Source organism: Coregonus lavaretus, assembly GCF_964263955.1.
Source record: "Coregonus lavaretus genome assembly, chromosome: 20".
Classification (NCBI taxonomy): domain Eukaryota; kingdom Metazoa; phylum Chordata; class Actinopteri; order Salmoniformes; family Salmonidae; genus Coregonus; species Coregonus lavaretus.
The window spans coordinates 14,899,587-14,926,889 of record NC_140007.1 but is presented as its reverse complement, the minus strand read 5'-3'; the positions used below and the strand labels follow the sequence as shown (position 1 = coordinate 14,926,889).

The following is a 27,303-nucleotide window of genomic DNA, read 5'->3' as shown; positions in this document are numbered from 1 at the left end:
ATGGGAAACGTCAAGTTCTGCCTGGACGAAGGCTCGGAGGCCGGCGGGAGCTGGCTCAAGTACGTACGCACTGCCCCCTCCTTCGAGGAGCAGAACCTGGCGGCATGTCACCTCAGTGGAGACCAGGTGAGTGGCGCCTCCCTCTTTCTATAGGCTGCCAGGGTTTAGTGGTTGGGCAGTGTGGCACCTTCCTCCTCCTATCAGCTGCCAGGGTTTAGTGGTTGGGGGAGGAGTTTAGAAGCAGCTGACACATGGTGGAGTGGCTATTGTCTTTCTTCCTACCTACCCAGTGGGAAGAACAGTGGACTATGAGTCCGTGTGTGTGCTTGTCATTGTTAGTGTGTGTGTGTCTGTGTGTGTGTTCGTCTAAGTAAGTGTGTGTGCATGATGAGTAAAATAATGGCTCTATTGTGTGTCCAAGGCTGGTACGTGAGTGCCTTGCTGAGGAAGTGACTCATGTTAAGAGGTAGAACAATAACACACTGACACTCCTGCGTCTCGTAATCACTCTGGGTCCTTCTCTGGAAGCCAGCCACACTCTCTGCCCGTCCAAAAATGAAACCTGGAAATGGAACACTCCTGGAGGAATGCCCACACTCTACCACTCACTTGGTCATAAAACCCAACTGAGCCTAACCCCAATGCCTGTGTGTCGCTTACGTCTCTTGCCAGTCACACACTCTCTCCTTAAAGATGCTCTAGTGTATGCAACTATCAACATACAAATAACCTAAAATGTCAATGATACAGTATATCTGTGCAAGTAGGAGGAAGGATTTTTTTAAAGGAATAAATTGGCTTGTTTTCCACAAGTGCCTTGTCTAGTTTCATGCACGTACAGTGTATACAAACCAATCAATAATGATTTCCTGTTTTACAATTGGTTCTCATTGTCCAAGCTTGTCCACCCCCGTCCCTGTCTCTGTCCCCTGTACTGGTGTGACATATGAGACATCATTGGGCCCTGGAGTGATCAAGGGCCTTCCAGAATAGCTGGGTACACTATAGGCTCTTATCCTGGTCAAATGTTCGCATCAATGTCCCCTGCTACCGCAAACACAGTCTGAAAAGCCACCCTATTCCCTATTTAGTGCATAGGGCTCTGGTCACAAGTAGTGCACTATATAGTGAATAGGGGGTCTTTTTAGACTGAGCCAGAATCAGAGAACAAACGGGTCCGGTGCTTAAATCCATATCTGGGGGTTGGGCATGTCCCAGATCCAATGGTTCGTTTTGGACCTAGGATTATTTTTTAGTTGTTTGTACTTAGTGGGCTGCTTTGCTTTTGTTTGCGAGGCGTTGTTTTGTCTAGTGGCTCACGGGCACAACCTTATCATTTATTTACAAACACCACACACATACACAATGCAAAAATGCATAATTTATCAAACTTTGTACTTTGCTGCTTTTTTTATCAGCATGCACAATGCATGAGTTTATGGAAATATGCTCACGACAGGCAAATTCAAATACTTCGGTAACATTTTAAAACACAAACAGATCATTTATTTACCCATTTACTCGTATGTCATTAATGTTGTAGTGTATCAGAAAATACATTTACATTTTAGTCATTTAGCAGACACTCTTATCTTAGTGAGTGCATACATTATTTTATTTTTTTCATACTGGTCCCCCGTGGGAAACGAACCCACAACCCTGGTGTTGCAAACGCCATGCTCTACCAACTTAGCTACATGGGACTATAATACATGGATAATCATGCATATTTAAACAATTAGGGCAGTACCGCGTTTTGATATTATTTCATAAATTTCAGTGCATGTCCAAATAATTCACTTTCTTTCATGGAATGAGATAAATGCTTTAATGGTCATCAATATTGACCTAAGTGTCAATGAATAAGTGTCCATTTCCCTGTTCAATTGATTGTGAAATGATGTGTGTGTGCGTGTGTGTGCGTGTGTGTGTGTGTGTGTGTGTGTGTGTGTGTGTGTGTGTGTGTGTGTGTGTGTGTGTGTGTGCGTGTGCATGTGCGTGTGTTTGTGTGAGTGCATGTCTGTCTAGTAGTAAGGATGAAGCTGCACAGATAGGGAGGGGGCTTCCTTCCTCAATAGGCCCTGCCATTCAGAGAGCCCATTGACCTCTGAACCCCTCAGCCCTCATTTCTCAAGATGCTCTTAAGCAGTTTGTCATAACAACATCAAGTACGCACTGAGTCCTGCCAGCTCCTTCTGCTCGTTACGCCAAGGAGAGCACACACACACACACACACACACACACACACACACACACACACACACACACACACACACACACACACACTCAATTTATTCTAAATCAATATGCATGTTCCTAACCTGAAGGTTAAGCAAATGAAGGAAGCCAGTTAGGCAGTTAGCGTGTGTGTGTGTGTGTGTGTGTGTGTGTGTGTGTGTGTGTGTGTGTGTGTGTGTGTGTGTGTGTGTGTGTGTGTGTGTGTGTGTGTGTGTGTGTGTGTGTGTGTGTGTGTGTGTGTGTGTGTGTGTGTGTGTGTGTTGGAAAGAGGGACATAGCCGAAGCTTGTTTAGGAGCATCCCAGTCCTAAAAGGGTTTCCATCTACGAAATGCAAGGTCACAGAATTACAGGAGGCCCGTTTCCCCATAGCCAAAAGCCTGTCCTCAGACACAGAGTGGTGTTCTGTCTCGGATGGTAAACGTAGGCTACACAGCTCGCTGAAGAGCGGAAGCATCAAGCATGTCCACCCTCTTGTCACACGGTCCTTGTCTTTTGTGTCTCAAGAGGACAAGCCCCCCCTACACCCCATGTTGTTTGATCTCCCCTTTCTCCCTGCTTTGATCACACACTCCCTTGTGATAAATAGGCCGTTGTGTGTGTGTGTGCATGTGTGCGTGTGCTTGAGGGGGACAGTGGGGGATTATTCTGGACCCTAGTGGCATTGATGGATGATGTATCTGTCCCCTGGACACTCGAAATAAATTGGGAGAGGTCAAGATTTGTCTGAGAGCTGTCAGGGCAGTACTGTCAAGAGAGACAGCTCATATCACAATATATCACACAGACTGCTACAAAAAGACTATACCCATGACATGGCTCATATCACAATATATCACACAGACTGCTACAAAAAGACTATACCCATGACATGGCTCATATCACAATATATCACACAGACTGCTACAAAAAGACTATACCCATGACATGGCTCATATCACAATATATCACACAGACTGCTACAAAAAGACTATACCCATGACATGGCTCATATCACAATATATCACACAGACTGCTACAAAAAGACTATACCCATGACATGGCTCATATCACAATATATCACACAGACTGCTACAAAAAGACTATACCCATGACATGGCTCAGCTGCATAATTCTAAAACCTATTTTGAGTTGTTCATGTAAAACTTTACTGTCTGTGCATTCATATGTTGTAAAATAGCTACGATATTTTGTGGGTATTGTTGTAGCAACAACCTGACGACTATGACAGTATTTGTATGTCGACTAACCAGAACCGGCTGCCGTTCAATGTTTTCCGTGTATGAGTTAAGAAGAATCAAATAAACTACATTTTGTATTTACACACGTTATTAACTACGATTTTTTTTTACATTAATATATGTCTCTATTCTTTCAATATATTTTTTCACCCATATTTTCGGTTGTAAAATGCTGATTAAGAGAGAGCATTTTTCAATTTGTCAGAAAGAATAATACATTGTCAGAGGACTAAGAGGGTTAAATCTATTGAGGAAAATGCATTTGGTGTACGGTTTAAAAGTGTACACAATATAGGCTAATAGTATAGCCTACTTTTAAAAAATATAGGCCTATAAAATAATTGTTAAATATTGTTTCCAAAACAGTTATCATCGGCCTATTTAATAGTAATACCTTGTCACTATATTTTATTGCAGGCAATTGCGAGTTTATATAGGGCTCACGCGTTGCAATTACATAAATCGTTTATTCAATGTAGCAAGCAAGCAGGTTGCATTTATGATAACAAAGTCGGTTGATACCAATTATTCTGAACGTATCCAAATGTTTCATGCCTTTGTTTACGTCTTTGGCACAAATAAGTGTACTCTTGCACAAACTGTGAAAAGCATCTGGTGAAAGATAACAAGTAAAAACAGGTGTAGAGACTTGTGTTTAAAGCCTGAAATAAAAACACATTGCTCAGCGTTGTTTCGAAAGCCTTTAAAACATCTACCGGCTTTTTATCGCCCACGTGTGTGTTTTTAAAAGTATTTGACCGCTAGATACATTATTTTCATTAATAATAGATTAATCTACTGGTGAGAGCCGAGACGGAGCTGTGGGGAGGGGTCTCCTCGTCAGATCAGGCAATCCTTTGGTTTGAGATAAGAACGGGAGGAGGAGTGGCCTTCGGATAACTCCGGGCGCTCCGAGGGGGCAATAGGGAATCACTAGCCTAATGAGAGAGAGCTCACCTCATCATCAAAGACGCACTCACACAGACTAGAGAGTGGCGGCTTCAGCTCCAACCAGGGAAGACACACCGCAGCCTGCTTGCCTGCCTCCTCTCTCTCCCTGGCCCTGCCTGCCGCCCCAGCCCCGGCCTGACGGCCTCTCTCCTGTAATGATACTATGGGTTGTGTTGCCAACTCCACCGGGACACAACTGCTGTTACAACTGGAAGCTCTAAGAACCGCGGCGCAACTTTCCCAACTCTACCACCTCACGGAGAACAGCAAGGTCAGAGATAAACATGTCCGTCGCATAATTGCCAGTGTGTTAATAAATAATAATAATAATAATAATAGTAATAATAATAGCCTGTAATAATAACAATAATAATAATGATAATAACAATAATAATAATAATAATAATAATAATAATAATAATAATAATAATAATAATTACGATAATAATATGGCTTCTCTTCTCAGTGATTAGGTATATTTGGCCTAGCCTCTAAGCACACTTCCGCACTGTCATAACATAGCATAGGGCCGATAAAAGTATTGGATGAAGTTACTACAGTTTTACTATTCTGTGTGGATGTGTGTTTTACCTCTCGTACTGTTTTGCTGTGTAAAGGCCTGCATGATAATTAATTGTTGTTTAAGTTGGCGGTGAGCGCCCCCATGCGTTCGCACAAAACACATTGTGACTGGTCTTGAGTTAATTTCAGTGTATTTGAACTGTATATTGTTCATTTCTTTGTGATTGTATATAACTGTGGGCCTACATGTTTGCTCATAATTCAGCCATTGGCTATTCAATTCAACATGATCCTAGGCCTATTTTGCAGTTATCGTGTAATTATGTTGCTCTTTCGATTTAACAAGCAAAAACACACATTTATTACAATCTCTATGTTTCAGTCCCTCAAATTAAATCAGATGTCGGCCTACATGTTGTAGACATGTTTGTATTATTTGAATTGCGCACGGATATGCATGCAAGTTGTTCTGTAGATGAATGCACTGCAGGTATTTCATATTTGATGTGGCATTTCTTTTCATTGTCTGCGTCCCTTCCAAAATAATTATAGCCTACGAGACACGGTCCTTTTATTTCAATCGTCTGGAGTTGTAGGCCTACTTGCCTACTTGAACTATATTTTTGTTTACACCCCAAATTATGATTGTTCTTGGCTCATTGAATTCAACATATTCTAGCTAAAAATTTTGGCCGTGGAGTCAGCCTGAATTCTAATAACAATGGGTTTGAATGTGGAGTTTTAAAACCCAAAAGAAGAGCGTCATTGGACAGCCTAATTATTGTGGCAAATGAACAATGTTTATTGCCTCCTATAATTTGTTATCAAATATATATCAATAATAATCTTTCGATTTTAGAAACAATAATAATGAATGTGCATCGATGAATAGGCCTATCACTATCACATGTTTATATGATAAACAATGGGTGTAAAGTAGACACAAAAACGAAATCGTATTTATAAATGTATTTATATGCCAAGCAAGTCAAATATTAAATAAACAAAATTGGGCTGTAAGGATAATTGTAAAATAGCCCTTTTTGGTTAGGCCTACTTTTATAGGCCTAATACAAATTATTATTTTTATTGTTGTTTCCATTGATAACAATAATAACAGCAACGATATTGACAGATTAAGGTATTAATAAGCCTAATAAATCGACGGCAATTAAGATGTATTTATTTATTCATGACAAGCAGACTATAGCTTTTTTGTTGACTATACTGTCCCTAACCGCCTTCTCACCCTCCCTTTTCTCTTCAACAGATTTATTATAAAGCTATTAGGGATATTGAAGTAGGGGAGGAGCTACTGGTGTATATGAAGGACGGACTTTTCCCGGAGGGATCGATGGCACCGAACCTAGAAGGTAAGATTAATGCGCATCATTAGCGCATATTTTAAACAAACTCCAAACGAACATCCTGCGCGGCTTTGTTGGCCAATGCAGCGGTAACCCTGCTATAGAGTTCAGAAACAAACACCCATCTTTCACATATGCTAAAGATGCTGCTTTTGGATTTAACCTTAATGACAAATTCGTTGTAAATTTAGCCCCCAATAATCTTTTAATAATGATTTTAGATACAGATTTCATTGGCCAAATATATTTCCCCCTAAGAACCTCTTTCTATGGATTTATTGAGGAAGATCCAAAACGTCATAATAATTTTTTAGACAAAATTCACACGGGATGTGTGTCCCCTTCAGAGAGTAGTATTTTATCAATTTTTCTGAGAGAGATTTTTGTCTTCTCATGAAAAGAGATCTGATGTCTAGCCCATACACCCGATCAACGACGAACTCAGTTCTCATCCATCCTCGACAATTGCTTTAGTCTAGTCCAGGGTTTCCCAAACTCGGTCATGGGGCCCACCCTGGGTGCACGTTTTGGTTTTTGCCCTAGCACTACACAGCTGATTCAAATAACCAACTCATCATCAAGATTTGATTATTTTAATCAGCTGTGTAGTGCTAGGGTAAAAACCAAAACGTGCACCCAGGGTAGGCCCCAGGACCGAGTTTGGGAAACCCTGACTCTAGACTAGTGGGTCCTTTATCACTTTCCAAAATGACTTAGGCATAGGCCTACAAGTGACAGTGGATACTATAAAATGGAGGGATGTAGAAAAGATTACAAAGGCCTGAAGACAATTGCAAATAAAATGATGTTATGTAGGCTATTTCTTGAAATATAAATAATGTTTGTAGGGAAGGATTTGACAAGTAGGCCTATTACGTTTGTAGGGATGGATTTGACGTAGGCCTGGCCCTACTTACCTTGCGTTAGAATGAATATAAGATAGGCCTATAACCTATTAGATAGGCTATACTGTAGCCTATTATTGGAATTAATAGGTTTTGTGATGGGGATAAAAGCGTTTTATTAGCCTCAAGTCAAAAAGTGACAGAATGGTTAGGTAAAACACGACGTTAGTGGTCAATGAGATTTGATGCTGGGTCATTTTACAAGAACTGAAATCCAATGACTTTGTTTTTGAGAAATCTGTATAATTTCAGAATGGCGACCTCCCCACACTTCGGATTTCGTGTTTTGGCATGTAGGCCTATTGTTTATTTTTATGGATTAATTTGGTTTTGTCTAACATGCAAAATGTCTTGGGCCATTCCAATTAATTTAGGACTACGATATTTCAGTTGTGCTTGTTGTAAATTATCTTGTAGCCTAGGCTACATGTCAAAGAGAACGTTATTTCATAACTCCAATTTGATCCAGGTAGTCCATTTTGATCAAGGTGAGGTAAGGCATAGTTCAGTTGGACGTTTGAACATCTTGGTCTTTTTGCACTAAAATGGGGTTATGCTTTAACTTGTCATGGTCTATAAAAACTGTGTAGACAGTACAAGGTATTCGTGAGCCATAGATTTTCTAACACACACAAAATGTTTTCTCTGAAAGATTTGAAAGCCTTACTCAGATCTCTTTGCCAAAAGAACAGGAGGGGGGGGGGGGGGGGGGGTGAAAGGATAGGAAAGGGACGTGCGCGAGATATTTTAAAAGAGAGAAAGAGAAAAAGAAAGAGACTGACATATTACGAGAGTTTGTGAAAGATAGAAAATGGACGAGAGGCAGAATGAAAGAGCAAATTAGTGACAAAGGGAAAGGTAGACTGTGTGTGTGAGTGCACAAGAGAAAAGAAGGGGAGAGGAATAGATTGGCGCTGCACCACTCTTCGGCTGGTTTATAGGAGCTGGAATTTGGAGTGGGGCTTGAGGAGTCCCCTGAGACCTCACCCATGCTCCCAGATTAGTCGCTAAACTGCACATAATTGTGTTCCTCTACATCTCCCAGAAAGCTATTAGTCTCCCATTTGTGAGCGCTTTCACCGTCCTCCCTCCGCAACATTCCTCCTCTCTCTTCCGGAGTGTTACTGATGGAACACAGATAATGGCGCCAAATTATTATTCGGCCTTAAACACCGCACACGCTTCCTACCTGGCATTGTAGGCCTCGAGTCTAATGTCATCTAGCAGTGAAGCCGATGGATAGGTGCGGTTCTTTCCGAGTCCTCCTCGCGTTTCAATTCCTACTTGAAGTGTTGTTTGATTTGACAAAGCCTCGGTGTAATAAAACAAGTAATAAAGCCTCAATAAGCGCTTTATAAGCCTGTTCATGGAAACATGTCGCAGCCTTCAAAGGTGACACATCCAAATAGCTTTGCGCTGAGGTGTTTTTAGGTTGGAATGGAACATTTAACACAGTAAAACGCTCACTCCGTTATGAGTTATGTGGCTATGGTGGCAGCTATGCATGCATAGTGTTTTGAGTTTGAAGTAATGGAGGACTGTGACCAAGAGGGTCATTTGTTCAAATCCATGTTTAGACAAAGTGCTGTTTCTACACTTCTGCCCTTTTAATGGCTCTGGACATAGCCAGCTGAATAAATGGTGGCATACAGTAGAAACCAGGTGAGCCATGCGCTGTAAGTCATTTTGAATCAACTTGTCTGCTTAGCTTTTTCGATGATTAATAGTTACAGTGGGGTGTGTTAAGGGGATCTCCGGTGCCCTCATGCAGTGCCCACTCGGGTCATGGCAGAGCGGGCATCTTGGGTTGATTGGCATTCTAAAACCTCCACAGGGTGGGTGACAACCTAACCTAACCCCGCATGGCTCATTCTTCTTGGACAACGTCCACCATCTACTCTGCCTTCTCCCTCCCCCTCTCTCCAACTTGGCCTGAGTTGTTGAACTTGGCATCCAAGTCAGGAACCCACCATTGAAACCCCCTGCCTCCCAAGTTTTATTGGTTTGACCTTGGTTGGGAAAAGTATTACAAAGGCTATCATGCTGGAAAAGAATGACAAATGTGTAGGCTATTGTTTCCTTTGCTCGCTATAAAGCCAAAGAACAGCCGCTACTACTGGACTTAAAGTAATCAACTATGAGTTAATTAAGGTGTAAAGCCCTCTGGCCCAGGCTACATTTGACTTTTAATAGATTTTTCCTTTTACATCAACGCCATTTGGAGAGTGGTTGTTTTAAGCGTTTTAACATGCACTTGATTAGCTTGGACAGGAGAGTGAGGGGGTATAGGCTACACTCAGATTTATTTTTATCCAAGTTTGAATGCTAGACATTTCTGTATGCTCTTGCCTTGTTTATAGTTGTACTGCACAGACTTGTACCTTTACAGCTGATCTAACCTGTACTCACAAGTGTGTGTTGTTGTCTTTGTCCAGAAGACACATTTCCGATAAAACAGTTGTGACAAATAAAGTTGTATTGTTTTGTAGACGAACAGATGTACCGCTGCGAGGATTGTGATGAGCTGTTCACCTCGGCCCTGGAGCTGCGGCGGCACCAGAAGTACTCGTGCGCCAGCGCCGGCTCCCTGTTCGATACGCTCAGCAACGAGGACTTCAAGCAGGAGCGCGACGACAGCGACCACGAGCCGATCCACGAGTGCAAGGATTGCGAGAAGATCTTCCCCAACGAGTACAGGTGCAGCACATATGCACACACACAGTGGTACTATCACCTCTACACTAATGACCATCATCATTATCCTAAATGACTGTGTTTGTGTGTGTCTGTGGTCCCTGTCCAGTCTGGGCCAGCACATGATCGTGCACACAGAGGAGCGGGAGTACAAGTGTGACCAGTGTCCCAAAGCCTTCAACTGGAAGTCCAACCTCATCCGCCACCAGATGTCCCACGACAGCGGAAAGCGCTTCGAGTGTGAAAACTGCGATAAGGTACAGCACACCCGGCACGTAAGTTGTGCACACAAACACAGGCTCTTCTCCTTCGCTACCTTGGTGAATGCTGACACTAGCTACAGTAGCGACTTGAATGAGGAGAAAATCCATGCTGTATGTATGTAGAAAATGTGATTGTAATCATGTGATGTCATGATTAAGTTGACAACCATAAACGCAACTTAGTACCAACTTAATCATGTCGGTTTATGTTAGATGACTTGACAATGTAGTTTCAGTTTATTCAGCTTATTGGTTGACTGGCCATCAAGTTAGTTGTTTGTGAATGTCACCACCATCACAATGCTAAAAGGCCATTCATGGGAAGCTGGCATAGACTGAGATAGATTGTCAGGTTTTGTGTTGTCTATGATGGCAGTAAAAGCCATTTTACGCAGTAGTATTTATTACAGTGATCGGATGATTGTGATCGCTGGCCATAACTGCTTTATATCTGTGTGTATGCATATGTGTGTGTGTGTGTGTCAATGTAAACATGCCGGCCACCCCCCCTACCCGTAGGTGTTTACGGACCCCAGCAACCTGCAGCGCCACATCCGCTCACAGCACGTAGGGGCGCGCGCTCACACCTGCCCAGAGTGTGGCAAGACCTTCGCCACCTCCTCGGGCCTCAAGCAGCACAAGCACATTCACAGCAGTGTCAAGCCCTTCATCTGTAAGTCTGAGTCTCCACCGCCCCTGCCGCCGCCACGGCCTAGCCAACCCACATCTAGTTCTACCTCCTCCCCGTGTCCAAAGGCCTCATCCTCCTCTTCCTCCTCCCTCCGTCTCTCTCCAACCCCAGGCAGGGCCAGTGACAGTAGCAGACACAATCCCATAGGTCAGAGACAATTCCATGACCCCATCCCTTCTTCAGCCGCCATTTTGTTTTGCGTTTTTCCCACCTTTTTAAAATTGTTTTTGTTATCCTCGTCCTTCCCCCTCTCCGTGCCTCTCACTCTCCTTCTCTTTTTGTTGTATGGGTCACACTTTATTTTGATAGTCCAGCTTAGAATTGGATAGAGGGTGCACTTGCAATGGTACAGATAGGAGGTGGGCCCTCTTTTCAACTCTATGGTCCCTCTGCAGCTTATATGTTACTGAAAGTAGTTTATTAATAATTTGTTGAGCATCTTTAGGGGGACTTTCAAAAAAGTGTTACTTTGTGTGTTCCTTTCGGGTTTCTTTCCTTCTTTCCCCTGTGTGTGTGTTTTTTCCCTCTGAGGGTGATAGAAAACGAATTTCCGACGGCACGGGCAGATTTGATATGATAAAAGTAGATCCACAGTATCTGCTTCAGCTCCCCATTGGACGATGCTGGAAGCCTTCTTCTCTCACTCAACTTTCTGCTTTGCATTTCTGTTTGTACTCATGTGCACGTATGCGTGTATATGCCTATATACATGTATACGGACAGTATGTATTCAAGCAACATTTCATAGAACATAGTGTGAAAATAATCAGCTTAACCGTATATTGCCCACTGTGGATATATGGTAGGTGTGTTGCCAGCCATAGTGATTCAATGGCCAATAAGTATGAAGATGAAAAATGTTGTCACTGGATTTCACCAAAAGCATGTACGATTTCTGATTTGTATAGATATACAGCCTTTAGACAAAATGAAGTCACGATGTGCATGTATATTTCTCTAAGTAGCCTAATGTTGCATCTGTGTAGGCTGTTGACGTGGTACTCTGAGTTAGTGACAGTGTTTAAATGGGCTTAACCAGGCCCATGTGGGCTGTGTGTCTCCCCAGGCGAGGTGTGCCACAAGTCCTACACGCAGTTCTCCAACCTGTGCCGCCACAAGCGCATGCATGCCGACTGCCGCACCCAGATCAAGTGCAAGGACTGTGGCCAGATGTTCAGCACTACCTCCTCCCTCAACAAGCACCGGCGCTTCTGTGAGGGCAAGAACCATTACGGCCCTGTTGGGGGCCTTTTCGCTCCCGGCATTCCCATGAGCAGCAGCCCCATTCTGGCCAAGTCCAAGTCCCACCACCACCCCCACCACCACCCAGGCCTCAACCACTCGGGCCTGGCCTTCCCCGACTACTTCCCCTCCCGGCCACACCCTCACCCTCATGCCGGCCTTCCCTTCTCCCCTGGGCCGCATGGCTTTCCCTCGCTCTCCCACGGCTTCCCGGGCCTCTTCCCCCCCTCGCTCTACCCCCGGCCGCCCTTACTGCCCCCCAGCCCACTGCTGAAGAGCCCCCTGGGCAACAACAGTAACAACGGTGGGATTCAGGAGGGCAAGCTGCCCCGCAGCCCCCTGGACGGGCCTCCACTGTCTCTGGTCAGCTCCATTAACAACAGCAATGGAGGCAGTAGTCTCCTCAGCAGCCAGGAGAGGGAGGACAAGGATAGGCTGGCGTACGGCGAGGCCAAGGCCAAGGCCAAGATGTCGGAGGTGTCGGACGGCAGTGACCTGGAGGACGTCAACACCACCAGCGGCACCGACCTGGACACCACCACCGGCACCGCCTCGGGTTCAGACTTAGACAGCGACGCAGAGAGCGAGCGGGAACAACGGGAGCGGAGCAGCGGCGCCAAGAGGAGGAAGGCGGCAGGCGCTGGAGGGGCGAGGGGGACGGAGAGGGCGGGTCTGGAAGGGCGGCCGGACGATGTGAGTAGCGGCTCGGTGTCGGCGGTGTCCAGCTCGGGCAACCTGGCCTGCGAGCGGCCCTCCTTCCTCTCGGCCGCATCCCAGCACTCTTTCTTCCCGCCTCCGGAGGAGCAGGCGCTGCCCCCCACAGGTGGCGCTGCTGCCACCGACTCCATCAAGGCCATCGCCTCCATCGCAGAGAAGTACTTTGGCCCTGGCCTTATGGGCCTGCAGGAGAAGAAGATGGGCTCGTTGCCCTACCATTCCATGTTCCCCTTCCAGTTCTTACCCAACTTCCCTCACTCCCTCTACCCCTTCGCCGAGCGGACCGGCACCCTCAACCCTGGCATGTTCTTCAAGGCTGAGCCCAAGTCGCCTCGTGAGCAGCATCCGACACCCCACAAAATGGCCGCCCAGGGCACCGGAGAGTCATCGCCCTTCGACCTCACCACCAAGCCCAAGGAGGCCAAGCCGGCCCCACCGGCCCCCGCCAAGCCGACCCCACCCAGCGGTAGCAGCAACGCCCCCCTCATTCTCCCCGGGGGTGAGGAGCAGCCACTGGACCTGAGCATCGGCAGCCGCCGACGGGACGGACACAACGGGATGGTGGCCCCCGAGCAGCCGCCCAGCCGCAAGAACCACCGCAAGGAGGAGCACCCCGGCAGCCACCCGCACTCCCACGCCCAGCACCCCCAGGGCCACTCCCTCCTCCAGCCCCCGCTGCCCCAGCACCAGCAGCCCCTGGCTCAGCCGCCCCAGCAGCAGCCCTCCCTGCACTACGCCAAGCCCTCACCCTTCTTCATGGACCCAATATACAGGTATTTCAGCCCCGAGTAGACCAGAGGCCTCACCAGACACTGTATGATAACCAACTCAAGTTGAAACTCACGTTAGAACCTATATTCAATATAATATATATCTCCAAATCTGTATGTCAGTGTTCAGACTTAACCTTTCCCCTCATGAGATAAGAGGAAAGGACTAGGTTGCAATATCCACACTAGCAAACCACTAAGAATGCAGTCCCAGCGCATTGCTTCACTAAGTGGTATGCTAACGTAGCTATTGGTCAAGGTTGTAGGTTCAATGCGTACAGGGATCACATACATTGAAAATTTATGAACTCACTGTAGTGTAAGTCCCTTTGGATAAAAGTGTCTAGTAAGTATTATAGTTATAATAAATGAAATTATAATACATTATATGGGCAGGTATAGTGTGAAGTAGTGCAACCTTTCCAGTTGACCTCTGACCTTCGTACGTAACCCTTGTCCTTGCTGTCCAGCAGGGTGGAAAAGAGGAAGCTACTGGACCCTGTGGGAGCTCTGAAGGAGAAGTACCTGAGGCCCAGCCCGCTGCTCTTTCATCCACAGGTACACGGACACACACACACACACACACACACACACACACACACACACACACACACACACACACACACACACACACACACACACACACACACACACACACACACACAGTAAGTCCCCACTGCTGCAAGGCAGACAGACAGACGGGTAGCAGGTAGCCTAGAAAGGCGAGCCAGCAACTGGAGGTTTGCCAGTTCAAATCCAGGGTCTGACGGTAAAAATCTGTCGGGAAATGAGCTGGCAACCGGAGGTTTTCTGGTATCAAATCCTAGATGCCATTGCCTGCCGTTGTGCCCTTGAGCAAGACACTTAACCCCCACAACAACTGCTCCACAGGAGTCCAGTGTTGAAGCATCCTGCTCCAACCTCTCCAACCTGTATATTTATGTGTCTTTCGGAGGGGTTGGGTTAAAGAAGAAGTCAGATTTCGGTTGGACCTTACAATTGACGAATAAAGTAATCTTAATATTCATCTGACTGACTGACTGCATCTGACTGATTAAACATAGATGTGCTCATTAATGACATTGAATAGACGGGTAGAGACAGATTGGGAAAACTGGTCACCAAGTTCAATTGTCAGGCAGATTTTTAGAATCGATATCTGATTTTGTCCCAACATGTTGCTCTATGAGAATTCCCACAAACCCACTCCTGAAACCCTTCTGTCCTGCGCAACGTTCCCACAACGGTCCCGAAACGCCACTGTTATTTCTCAGGGGCTCTGTACGATTTCTTCCTTTGTTTACGATGTGGCGCCTCGGAATTCCACCGCCTCCCACCTTGTTGCACAGAAGACAAAAAGTCTGCTATCGCGTCGCCCCTTTGATAATCAAACCACATTGTTTGGCTTGTCCCCGAACCCTTCCAACCCTTCCCACCTACCAAACAACCTCCCAGCGACGATAACAAGAATGATACGTATTAATAATAAGAATAATAAGCTTTTGAATCGAGCCCTATCTCACCCCATGCAGCTATCCCACGATTCAGCCTCTTGCTAATGCTAAACTTAGTTGTGGCATTGTTTCTTTGGGCCTCTGAGCACACGGGGAGCTAATAACTTCCTCCTGGCTAGTTTCTTCTCCCTGGCTGCCTAGATAATAGCAGTGTGTCCATCAAGGACATCCTGTGTTTGTGTCCAGGAGAATGGGGGCTGTTGTTGGGAACTTGTTTTATCTGACCTGGGAATCTGCTTGGTCCTCTATCAATTGTGAAGTTGAACGAGGCACTCACACACTGAGTTAGCATGTGCACACACACACACATACACACACACACACACACTCTGTACCCTACATGTACATCCAACAACAACAGTGGATCCTTTTCCCCTATATGCCAGGTGTGGGTGGCACATAAGGACAGGTGTTAGCATAAGGGCAGACCTTTGAGACGTACGAACAAACGGCCATGAATGGTCTGTCAAAGCAACTTTCACCTGGTTCTTGGACAGAAGACGTCCAAGACAAATACGAGGCCCAATAAGCCCTCTGTTATCCCAACAATCTAGCCTCAAATCCACCCAGTTATCACACCACAATGAAGGGATTGCTCATTGAAGGGATCGCTCAATAATTCATTCCGCTGACAGAATCATCCTACGGCGAGACGCTACGAATAAATAAATTGAGACGCCGTGTCTGTCTCCGTGTCCCCTGTTGTATTCCCAAACCAGGAAGGATGTAAGCTGTTATTGGCAAATAAACCCCCAGGCCCATAACTGACTGGCCCTTTGTCCCGAGGCTGGGGGAGGAGACGAGGTAAAGCAGTATAAGTGACGGGTATCTTTAAACTATATTGTATGGTTCCCATCAGAGCTCTCATTGAATGGCTTATTGAGCTTGCGATGGCTTCACCGAGAGGGTGGAGGGGGAGGGAGGAGGTAGCTGAGAACAAAGTCTGCCTGGGCTGGGGGGGCTCAGGGTGCTCCTCGAGTGTCTGCGAACGTGCGCTAGGTCAGGGAGGTGACTCCCGTCAGCACAATCAAGAGAACGACCTCTGATATAGAGCTTCCTCCTGCCTTCCACTGAAGGGGAATGACCTCCCAACCTCTATGTTTCTTTCTCTGGCCCCGCTACCAGGTGCTCGTCCCTCTAGCGAACACTTTCCAATTTAACCAACTAATCAAGGCCTAGTGCAATCTGTTGAAGAACAGTAATTAAAACTAAAACGTGACTGTAAATCTTCCCCTATCTACAGCTACAGTATCTTTACCGTGGTACACCTTCTTTACCTCAGATGTCGGCCATGGAGAACATGACGGAGAAGCTGGAGAGCTTCGGCGCTCTCAAACTGGACGCCCCGCCCAACTCACTGCAGCACTCGGCTCACCCGCTCTTCAACTTCCGCTCGCCGCCGCCCTCCCTCTCTGACGCCATCCTCCGCAAAGGAAAGGAGCGCTACACCTGCAGGTAGGCATCCGCCAGAGATTTGTTTTGGTAAATGTTTTTGTAAGAAGTGCGGGACAACATAGGTTATTTAAACCATGTTCTCTCTCTCTCTCTCTCTCTCTCTCTCTCTCTCTCTCTCTCTCTCTCTCTCTCTCTCTCTCTCTCTCTCTCTCTCTCTCTCTCTCTCTCTCTCTCTCTCTCTCTCTCTCTCTCTCTCTCTCTCTCTCTCTCTCTCTCTCTCTCTCTCTCTCTCTCTCTCTCTCTCTCTCTCTCTCTCTCTCTCTCTCTCTCTCTCTCTCTCTCTCTCTCTCTCTCTCTCTCTCTCTCTCTCTCTCTCTCTCTCTCTCTCTCTCTCTCTCTCTCTCTCTCTCTCTCTCTCTCTCTCTCTCTCTCTCTCTCCCCCCCCCCCCCAGGTACTGTGGGAAGATCTTCCCCAGGTCAGCTAATCTTACCAGGCACTTACGGACACACACAGGAGAGCAGCCCTACAGGTAAGCCTTTCCTGTCCTCCCTCTCCTCTCCCCCTCTCTTCTCTTCTCAATCCCTCCATACCGCTGACAGAGGCCTACTCCACCCGATCAACCAATGATGAAATCACATCCTTCCCACCTGATTTATTCCTCCTCATTTGGCAACGAAAACACACTCATGCCTGGCATAGGCATTGATGACGGACACACACACACACACACTCAAATCTGCTGATTCGGCTGTGCACACACACACCGCAGAGTGATATATACATATATACGACCTGCTGGAAACGTGAGGAGTGGTGCGTCTGGCACTTGAGAAGAGCGAGAGCGCAAGAAAAGCGCGAGAATGTACGAAAGAGAAGGAAGATTGATGCAGTCTGCCCAGATGTTGTAGTGGGGTAGGACAGGGAGGGAGGGATGGAAGGGGGCAGGGGAGCGGTGGTCCTGGACAATGTCGGGTTGTAATGGTGCCCTGGAGAGATCAGGCCTCTGTTTATAGAGACCAGTTAGTTATCAATCATTTGGCTCCTGCCCAGCCTCTCTCTCTCTCTACCCCCCCCCCCCCCCCTCTCTCTCTCTCTCTCTCTCTCTCTCTCTCTCTCCTTTTCTCTCTCCTTTTTTCTCTGTTTGTCTCTCGCTCTCTCCGTCTCCTCCCTGCTGAATTTCTATCCTTCCCTCTCCCTCTCTCTCCTCTTCTCTGCTGGATCTCTCTACTTCTCTCTCTCTCTGTCTCTGTTTCTCCATCTCTCGCCATCTCCATCTTGGAGCCCAACAAACCGTGTGCAGTTTGAGAACATATTGACAGTAAATGGCAAGAGTGACAGTGATAGCCAAGCAAGCAGTTCTACCTTCGAAAGGGACCTGCGATCTAATTTTCAAATGGACCTCCTAGTATTTGAAACTTGGCTAACCTGAGTGCACAGACCGAAAGTGGTGCACTTTGTCCTATGTTGAGCTGTAGTGCCAACTCTTTGAGCACAATCTACAGAAATAGAGAGAGGGGGAGAGAGAGAGAGAGATTTTCTCGGGGGACCCAGTTCCCGGGCCCAGTCCAAACAATCTACTGATTAGCTCATTTAGAAACAATTTACCATAACAAATAGCAGACATCATTATCTCTGCCACTTTTCAGGCAAATAAGACCAAAGTAGCACAGAGGGACAGGGAGAGAGAGAGAGAAAGTGACAAGGGGAGACTGAGACCGAGAGAGAGAGGGAGAGAGTGACCGAGAGAGAGAGGGAGAGAGTGACCGAGAGGGAGAGGGAGAGAGTGACCGAGAGAGAGAGGGAGAGAGTGACCGAGAGGGAGAGGGAGAGAGTGACCGAGAGAGAGAGGGAGAGAGAGAGAGAGGGAGAGAGTTACCGAGAGAGAGAGGGAGAGAGTGACGGAGAGAGTGACAGAGAGAGAGAGGGAGAGAGTGACTGAGAGAGAGAGGGAGAGAGTGACCGAGAGAGAGAGGGAGAGCGAGAAGTGGAGACCGAAAGAGACACCAGGAGAGGAAAAGTGAGAGCGACAGAGTGTGTGTGAGAGAGACAGAGAGAGAGACCAGGGCCTCCTAGCCAAGGCCTTCATGCTTCATTGTCTTAGGGCCATTTGCCTGCCTGAGTTCCTATCAGACGGCTGCTTTCTGCTCCAGAAATTGGCCACACTTTAGACCTGACCACTGAAAGACCCCATTCAGCCGGTAACGCTGCAGCCCCCTCGCAACGTTCTGGACGGCCGGGGAGAGAAAAAAAGTCGTAATTTCACATCCCTTCGGACAAAAATAAATAAAAACACTGAATTGAATTAGTGTTGGCGCTCGACCATGCTCTGTGAAGTGTGGTGCTCCAAGTCTGGATGTTAGCGAGCTTGAGAACACGCATGTACGCACGTAGCGCACGGGTGCACACACACACACAATCACACGCACACACAAACACACACACATACACAAACACACGGCAGAACATGAAAAGAGCCCTGCATCTTGATTCCAAAGCTTGATCACCGGCAACTTTTCCCAAAGCAATTAGCCCTGAATGTCAGCCTTGCAGCAGCAGGGGCTTTCTGTCTGACGTTGGTGTGTGTGTGTGTGTGTGTGTCTGTGCATGCGTGTGTGTGCCGTGTTTGTTGGGGTTAGCGGAGGTCACCTTGTAGCAGGTCTGCAGGCCCTGACGCATGCACACACACAACAAAGAGCCAGTGTCAGTGGGCTAGGGGGCTTTGACAAGGCCTGGCCACTGTTTATTTATGGCCAGGTTAAATAGATGTACAGCCGTGTGTGTGTGTGACCCCAGATGTATCGCTGAAAGATTTCCCCGAAATCCTCCCTCAAATCAGGACCACGTTCCTACCTGCTTGTTTGTTTCTCGGGTTGCCAGTGTTTACCCCCGGTTGCCAGATTTCAGAGTGCGAGTGAGAGTGATCCACAGTCAGAGTGGATGTTGAGCTGGGTTGTGATGCATCAGGGTTGCCAAATATTGTACTACCAATCCCACTGGGTGACGCATCAATGTTTCTCCACCACATGGTGGCGTTATTGTCGTTTTAATTGACCCATAGTCTGTTAGTGTGTCCTTTTGTGACTATGAGGTAGTGACAGAGTGAAAACCCTCGTTTTGCTTCTCTAGTTTATGTTCTAACCACTGATGCGGTCGCCTATTCATCACATTAGTTGCGTACGCTTGAGGAATTGATGGACGGACGCACAACACACCTCCATACTCTCCCACCATGCAGGCCAGGGGCAAACCCTGCATGTGTGTGTGTGTGTCAATATGTGTGTGTGTTTGTGTGCGCCTGTGTCAGTGCTGCAGTGACAAATGTGTCCATGTAGAAAGGCCCATAGTAGATTAACAGTCATGTTGCCCACAGTGTTTAGACTGAGGCATTCTGGGTCATTACTGTTGTTTACACAGTGGAACAGGCCACTCATTTAGACCACCTCTCTCTACCACTCTTTCGCTCACTCTTTCTTTCTCTCGCTCTTTCTCGGCATCCCGAGCACCCTCTTCCCTGCCTGTCTAGCCTACTCTCTCTCTCTCTGCATCCCTCTCCTCCCCTGCTTCTATCTCTTTCTCCCTTTGTCTTTCAACTCGGTTAGATTTAATGCAATGAGCGTTATTGGCAATACAACCTACCGTCTTTACATTACCTGTAAAAATATATAGAAAACGTAAGAAATCTAACTTTCCCCTCCTTCCATCCCCAGGTGTAAATACTGTGACCGCTCGTTCAGCATCTCCTCCAACCTCCAGCGGCATGTGCGTAACATCCACAACAAGGAGAAGCCCTTCAAGTGTCACCTGTGCAACCGCTGCTTCGGCCAGCAGACCAACCTGGACCGCCACCTCAAGAAGCACGAACACGAGAACATCCCCGGTGGGTCCCCGTTCACCTAATTAACCCCCAGTTCAGCGATTTTACATGTTTAGATATTTGTGTGGGTGTTAGATGTACCAAAATGTTGATTGCAGTCACTCATTGTCTGTAGACTGCTTTCAAGGTAAGGAAACAAATATGTAAAATGGCTGAACTATCCCTTTAACATTCATAGTTGTTACTCACCGCCTGTCATCTCTTTCTGGGTTCAGCATTTATTTACCAATTTTATTCATCCCTGGTGGTGTACATAATAACTATGACATGCATAGTGTATAGCAGGGTTCTTCAATTCCGGTCCTGGAGGGCCGAAACAATTCTGTTTTTTATTTCTACCTGGTAGTTAATTGCACTCACCTGGTGTCCCAGGTCTGAATTAGCCCCTGATTAGAAGGAGAGGATGAAAAACAGAGGTGTTTCGGCCCTCCAGGACCGGAATTGAAGAACCCTGGTGTATAGCTTAGTATCTCATTGAAATGTACAGTGTAGTCCCCTATTCCAGCTGTTGATTATAGCTTTATATGCCGTGACTAACGGTGTGTGTGTGTGTGTGTGTGTGTGTGTGTGTGTGTGTGTGTGTGTGTGTGTGTCCTGCTAACAGTGAGTCAACACTCTGGGATCCTCTCCAACCTAGGAAACAACATTTCTTCTCCCAACTCCGAGCCAGACAATCATGCACTTTTAGATGAGAAGGAGGACTCGTACTTCTCAGAAATCCGCAACTTCATTTCCAACAGCGAGCTGAACCAGGCATCCAGCTCAACAGACAAGAGGTAGGGGGAACACACACGGACACGCAAGCACAGAACAGACCACACATCATATTCTCTACAAACACTAATCATAATGGGTTTTGAATCCTAGTCTCCTGCGTGCCACAAGACTGTGTGAGCCCGGTAAGCTAAAGCCAAGGCATTAGCTCGGGTTAGCCAACACAAGTCTTCAGGTCTCAGGCAAGGATATTCATCATCACACGAGCATGGTTAAGCAAATTACCTCTGTTTACATACCACACACACACAAATACTTAAACAAGGACCTTTAACTTACAAAAAAATGGACACCTTTTTTTAGGTGTCCATTTTGGATTGGCTAGTCAGGAGTATACTGTAGTTGATCTCACTCTCTCAGCCTCCCTAACACTGACTCGACTCCCCTGTCAAATGTGTCTCTATGGTGAAACCGTACATACTCTGCTCTCTAGTGGTTGAATGTTACTCCAACAGGCTTTAGGTGGATAGTAGACACAGTACAGTACAGCCCCATAAATGCCCCCAACTCTGCTCTGACAGTTCTCAACGACTCATTTCTCCCCAACTGAAAGAACATTTACCAGAGCTTCTGGCCTTCTCTTCTCTTGTCTTGTCTATGGCCCTGCAATTTCAGGTAGCGCCAGCAGCAGGGTCATGTTCATTAGTGCACACCTTAGTAAAATGTTTTGCAACTGAAAATTAAAACAAGCGTTTATTTTTCAGGCAGGCAGTTTCAGTCTGTTTTCTTACATTTGGTTCATAATGAATACAACCAGGTTCTAAGACAGTGGTGGGCGATGTCGGGAACATCTACTAGCTCTGACAGACGTGTCGGGGGAAATATGCGAGCCGTCTTCTTCAATAAGCCCTAGGCAGACATGTTGGATTCTTTTGATGACACGTAATGGTTCCTCCTTGATTTCGCTCTGCCGTCTTCGTGCCAGTAAACGAGGGCTGATTGTTTTTCTATTTCTCTCTTTCAGTCTTTCTCCCTGTCTTTCTCTCTCTTTCAATCTCTTTCTGTCTGTCTGTCTCTGCCTCTCTCGCTCTCTAACTTAGTTTTCTGTCTCTTTTTCTCCCTCCTTCCTTCCTTCCCTCCCTCCCTCCCTCCCTCCCTCCCTCTCTCCTCCCTGGTCAGTAGACAGGAGACATAAAAGTCAACAGAGCTCAGGGGTAATTTAGCCCCTCTGCCATCTGGGATCAATAGTGCAGAACCGTCCAGAACAAGCAAGCCTGGCATTTTAATATCTGTAATTCAAAATAAGTGCTCTGCTTTCTGTCCGTCCCAGACACACAAATGCTCACACGCACACACACACACCACACACACTTTGACTGACGCCCCAACCCCCCGTCATTGAACACAGACATACAGCTGTGTGTATCCCTATCTGTGCGCTCATGCGCCTCCTCTTCACAAAGTGTTTGTAAACAAAGTCAAATCAGTCTAGTCACTTGTCTCGCTCTAATGTATTTTTCCCTCTCTTCTGGACACTGTCTAGCCTGTGAGGTAAGGAGAGGTGTATGGTGCACTACACAGTGTGTGGAGGGGCGGGGACAGTGGACAGTGTGTATGGGGGGATAGAGCTGGACTGGGCATTTCTTGTGCTCAAAAGTTGTGGGGTGGTGGCCTGATGTGGAGGGGGTAGGCTGGTACTGCGGGTCCTCAGGGAGACTCCGGTTGAGGCATTTATCTGCAAGATACAACTGATGGAGCTCCGTCCCCACCTCCACCTCCCAGGTCGCTAACACAAACACACGGCTGACGTGTTTAGACTAAGTGACAAAACGCAGGGCCCAGCATCAGAGCCCCCCCCCCCCCCGCACCCCCCCACCCCACCCCCCACACACAGCCCCCACCAATTTGATTATACAATATTTAATCTAGATTGAAAGAGGAGAACAAACCCCCCCTCCCTAATGTACCTCCCACCCACTGTGTGAGACCCAATGCCCCCCACGCACCCCTCTGTCCCTTTCGCTCCCCTAAGGTATCCCGTCTGGTTTGATAAATGTCAGTCTGTCTGGCTTCTCGTAGGGTAAACGCGCTCCCCCTGAGGAAATGACATCATGAGGCATGAAGCGGCGGAGACCGGGGGGGCTGGAAAATGTAAAGGCGGCAGGTCGCAATGGCTGCTGTGCTGAGCAGCCATCGCACCCCTACACACACACTCGCACGCACTCATGCACAAACACACACACACACACACACACAGCATCCAGAATCGGGGCCCGACTGAACCGTTTGAGCAGGGCCGTCTTGCCTATATACTGGTTCTCAGGAATTAGCCAATTAATCAATCGGCTCCATTTCCCCTTTGAAACGGGTCTTGCCAATTGCCCACACGCATGTGTGTTTGCTTGGATAGTGGGAATGGGGCTCTGTTCGCTGTCAACTGAGCTCCTGGCAGCTTAGTTATAGCTGTGCAAAGTATGACTCATTGCCTATTGACAGACAGACAGACAGACAGGGGAACAGACAGGCAGGCAGACAGACAGACAGACAAAAGGGATGCCTGGCCATGGCCCACTGATGCAGCTAGGGCAGTGGGCCTAGAAAGACCAATCAAAGTCCTAATATGGAGGTAAGAGGGCCATCCTCTCCTCCTGTCTTCTCTCCCTCATCTCCGCTCATCTAGCCAAAGCAGAATGGGTGGGAATAGTGAGCTAACCAGTGAATGTGAGGAGAGGAGGAGAGAAAACGGATGGCATTAGATTATTTGGATGCATCTAATGATGTAGTTCCACCTATTAAACCCACTGGGGGTCAATGAAGACATTTTAAGAATATAATAGAGTTTATTTAATTTAAAAAAAAATTAAACTAGAAATAAAGCGCTAAATCAATATAATGTACAGCCACTGACCGTAAGGTTCTCGTTGTTGCAGGTCAGAGCTTGCGGAAGAGGAGCGTCCATCCAGCCACAGTCTGTCCAACTCCAAGATGGAAGCCCGGGGGCTGGAGGAAGAGGAGGAGGAGGCGGAGGGAGACGACGAAGAGGAGGAGGAAGGCAGCCTGACAGAGAAGTCTCAGGACGAGGCGCCTGAGTCCCCCTCCCCGGTCACCATGGTTACGCAGGAGGCGTACGAGGACGAAGAAGAGGAGGAGGCGGAGGAAGATGAGGAGGCCACACCGCTGGCTATGAGCTACGAACACACCCGCAGGTATGTCCTGTCTGGTAGAATACAAACATAGTTAGACACAACTACAGACAAATTCATACAGTCACGTACAGCACACCACACAACACCTCCACAAACATACCCACCCAATCACAACAGCCACCTCTGTCTCCTCCCATTCCAACTAACAAAACTAATAAAATGTAATATTGTATGACCTGCAATGCATGATCTGCCCTCCCTGTAATGGCAGTGCAATGAGGTCAACGAGAACTAGATGGTGATAAAGAGTGTTGGGATGCAGATAGAACTCTCACAGTTCCATTCCATGTCCACCTGTCTGTGCCTGTCAGTGTCAGTACTTCACCTTTTCTCTCCACACCGAGCACAGTAGCTCCAAATGGTTCAGCCTTTTAGCGCCGGCTTTCCCTTTCAGTGCACTAAACCGGTCCAGAAAACTGTATGTCCATTCATTCAAAGAGAGGCATGCAGGGTCTCAGGTGGAGTTTCAGTGTTAGTGGCGAAATCTGTTGTCAGATGACAAGTGTGTGTATGTCCGTCCGTGGCCCTCTCTCTCTGTCCTCCATAGCACCTATCCCGTCCGTCCGTCTCCATCCGTCCGTCCATCTGCCCCCCATGCATGCGCCATCAAAAGTCCATCCATCGAGTTACAAGAAAGTATTAGTTGGGCTAACTGAGGTTAACCCCCCTCCCTCCATGCTCCTTTCCCTTCCTCCTCCACAACCTCTCCTTCCTCTTTCCCTCATTCCCACTCCCATTCCTTTTCCCCTCCCCTCCCCTTCCCTGGTGCTGCTGCAGGTGTATAGAGGAGGACGGTGGGCTGTTAGACCTGGAGTCCCTGCCCAGCTTCCCCAAGGGCCTGGAGCTGCATAAGGCCAGCAGCAGCGAGGAGCCCCCCTTTGATGTTAAAGACATTTTTAACACCGCCTCGCTCGAGTCTGAGGCCCTGAAAGAGACTCTGTACAGGCAGGCTAAAACCCAGGTAGGTGGATTCCCGTAGGAATAGAGTGAGGGAGAGAGAGAAAGAGAGAAAGAGAGAGAGGGATGGAGGCAGAAAGTGGTAAATCATTTTGGACGTCGGTCCAAAAGCTTGAGTTCGATTGAGTTCGATGATAAGGGAAATACAACCAGGAAAACGCATGACCACGAGGCCAATGTTGTTCAGTGTTGCTGTATGGGGTGTCGGGATGAAAGTCAGTGAATAAAAGACCAGTGTTCTTCTCGTTGACATGCTCTCCTTTCGCTTAACTTACCTACTAACTGAGCTATTAACGCTCTCCTTCTATAAACCTCTCATCTAACTACTGTCCAATCAGCAGCGTCACACTGCTCACTCACCTTTGACCTCTTGCATGCCTGACATGTTGCAATGGTTGAAACGACACTCCTAATCCGAGATGGAACATCTCTTGGGGTTTTATCGACAATAATAACAGTCGTGTTCGATTGGCTGACAACGCGGAGACTCACAAAATGGTTTCTGACCAATGGTTGTTGATTTTGTTTGTAATTTCTCTGTCTCCTCCAGGCTTATGCAATGATGCTGTCTCTGTCGGAGAACAACCCTTTGCACGCGTCCTCCCAGAACTCACTGGATGCCTGGCTGAGCATGGGAGGAGGCCCGTCCGAGACGAGCAGCTTTCACCCACTCAACCACATCTAGGAGAGAGAGAGGAGGGAGGCAGTATAGTATCACAATAAAAATAAGAAAAGTGACCGAGAGAGAGAGAGAGAGAGAGAGAAAGCGTCAGAAAGTCGGAGGCTACTACGGAGGAGAACTCAACTTCACACACCCCCGGCCTGAGAAGAGAGAGGACTCCTGGCTCCTGCCCTTCTCTGTGTGTGTTTGGGTGTGTGTGTTTTTGTGTGCGTGCGCGCTTATGTGCATTGATTCGTGCATGCCCACGTTAGTGCGTGTGTGTACGAGGGGCCCCTCAGACAAACAGACACTCGCAGGCAGAGATCGAGTTAGCACTGCTTCGCCCCCTGTAGAGGAGTGAAGGACATCCCAGGAAGGACCACCCCAAACCCCAGTCATTCTACAAGACCCGCCCACTCCGCCCCAGCGAACCCCTTTGGTTGGACTCTCAGAGACAGTCATGTTTGAGTATGTCAACACATCACTAGGAGAGCAAAACATCCATCTATTCTACACAGTCTAACACAATGTCTCCATAGCAAAAGATACAGAAACAGTCCGTCTGGAACATATGCACTGCATGTCCATAGCGGGGCACTGTTTCACTCGGTGGGAGGAGCAACAGTAGCAACACATAGTGGGGATGTACTAGCTCTTTAGCCGATGGACCACGCCCCCCCTCCTCATCATATCCAATGCCTTCACTCTCTTCATTCTTGTTTCAAATCAATAATAGCACAATGATAAATGTTAGAGCAGGAAACGGCACTCTGGCTTTTGTTTATAAAGAAAGTACAGTAGGATGATGCATCAAGCTCGAATGGCAATGATGTCATGGAGAATGACCCACCCCAAACATATAATGCGCATTGCAGAGGACAAAGTCTCGACATCAAAAGTTATCCGGTGAACAAGAGGTTAAATCGATGTCCATTGGTTAGAATAGGGAAAGCCTATTTTTCCGTTTTTTGCTCATTTGTTAACTTGATTCCATTTTGTGTTTTGCTCTTTGATAAACAGTATTGTCTCATTTTAGGCACCTCCGTGCTCAAATGTTAATATAATTATTTAGTGAAGGACCAAAATTGTATGGTATTGTTGTATGATGTACAAAATAACCTGGATGTTCATAGCAAGAGTGGTATGTGCCAAATAACCCATAGAAAATGTTTTGTTCTCTGACAATCATTTCTTTTTCGAGGGGTTTTAATTGCTGTCATAGTTGTTGTTTTTACCTTATATATTTGATTTAAAGAGTGTGTGTATTCTATTTATTTAGGTTAAAAAAAAATGTCACGATTGGAGACAAGTGACAAATGAAAATGAAAAAAAAGTAATTTGTTTTATCCCTCTTTTAAGTGTTGCTGAAGGAATGAAGTTGA

General features: G+C 46.9%; 1 protein-coding gene across 1 annotated transcript; it reads left to right on the top strand.

Moving 5' to 3' along the window:
• Positions 1-25,945, top strand: prdm16 (PR domain containing 16; the record flags this gene model as incomplete). Its single annotated transcript, XM_084184824.1, has 14 exons — positions 1-126; positions 6,221-6,323; positions 9,712-9,919; positions 10,026-10,191; positions 10,699-10,852; positions 11,937-13,602; positions 14,070-14,157; positions 16,396-16,568; positions 16,961-17,038; positions 20,217-20,386; positions 20,988-21,159; positions 24,028-24,303; positions 25,081-25,264; positions 25,811-25,945. 14 exons carry the CDS (start codon positions 1-3, stop codon positions 25,943-25,945), a joined length of 3,699 nt encoding a protein of 1,232 aa, XP_084040950.1.
• Positions 25,946-27,303: the final 1,358 nt, after the last annotated feature.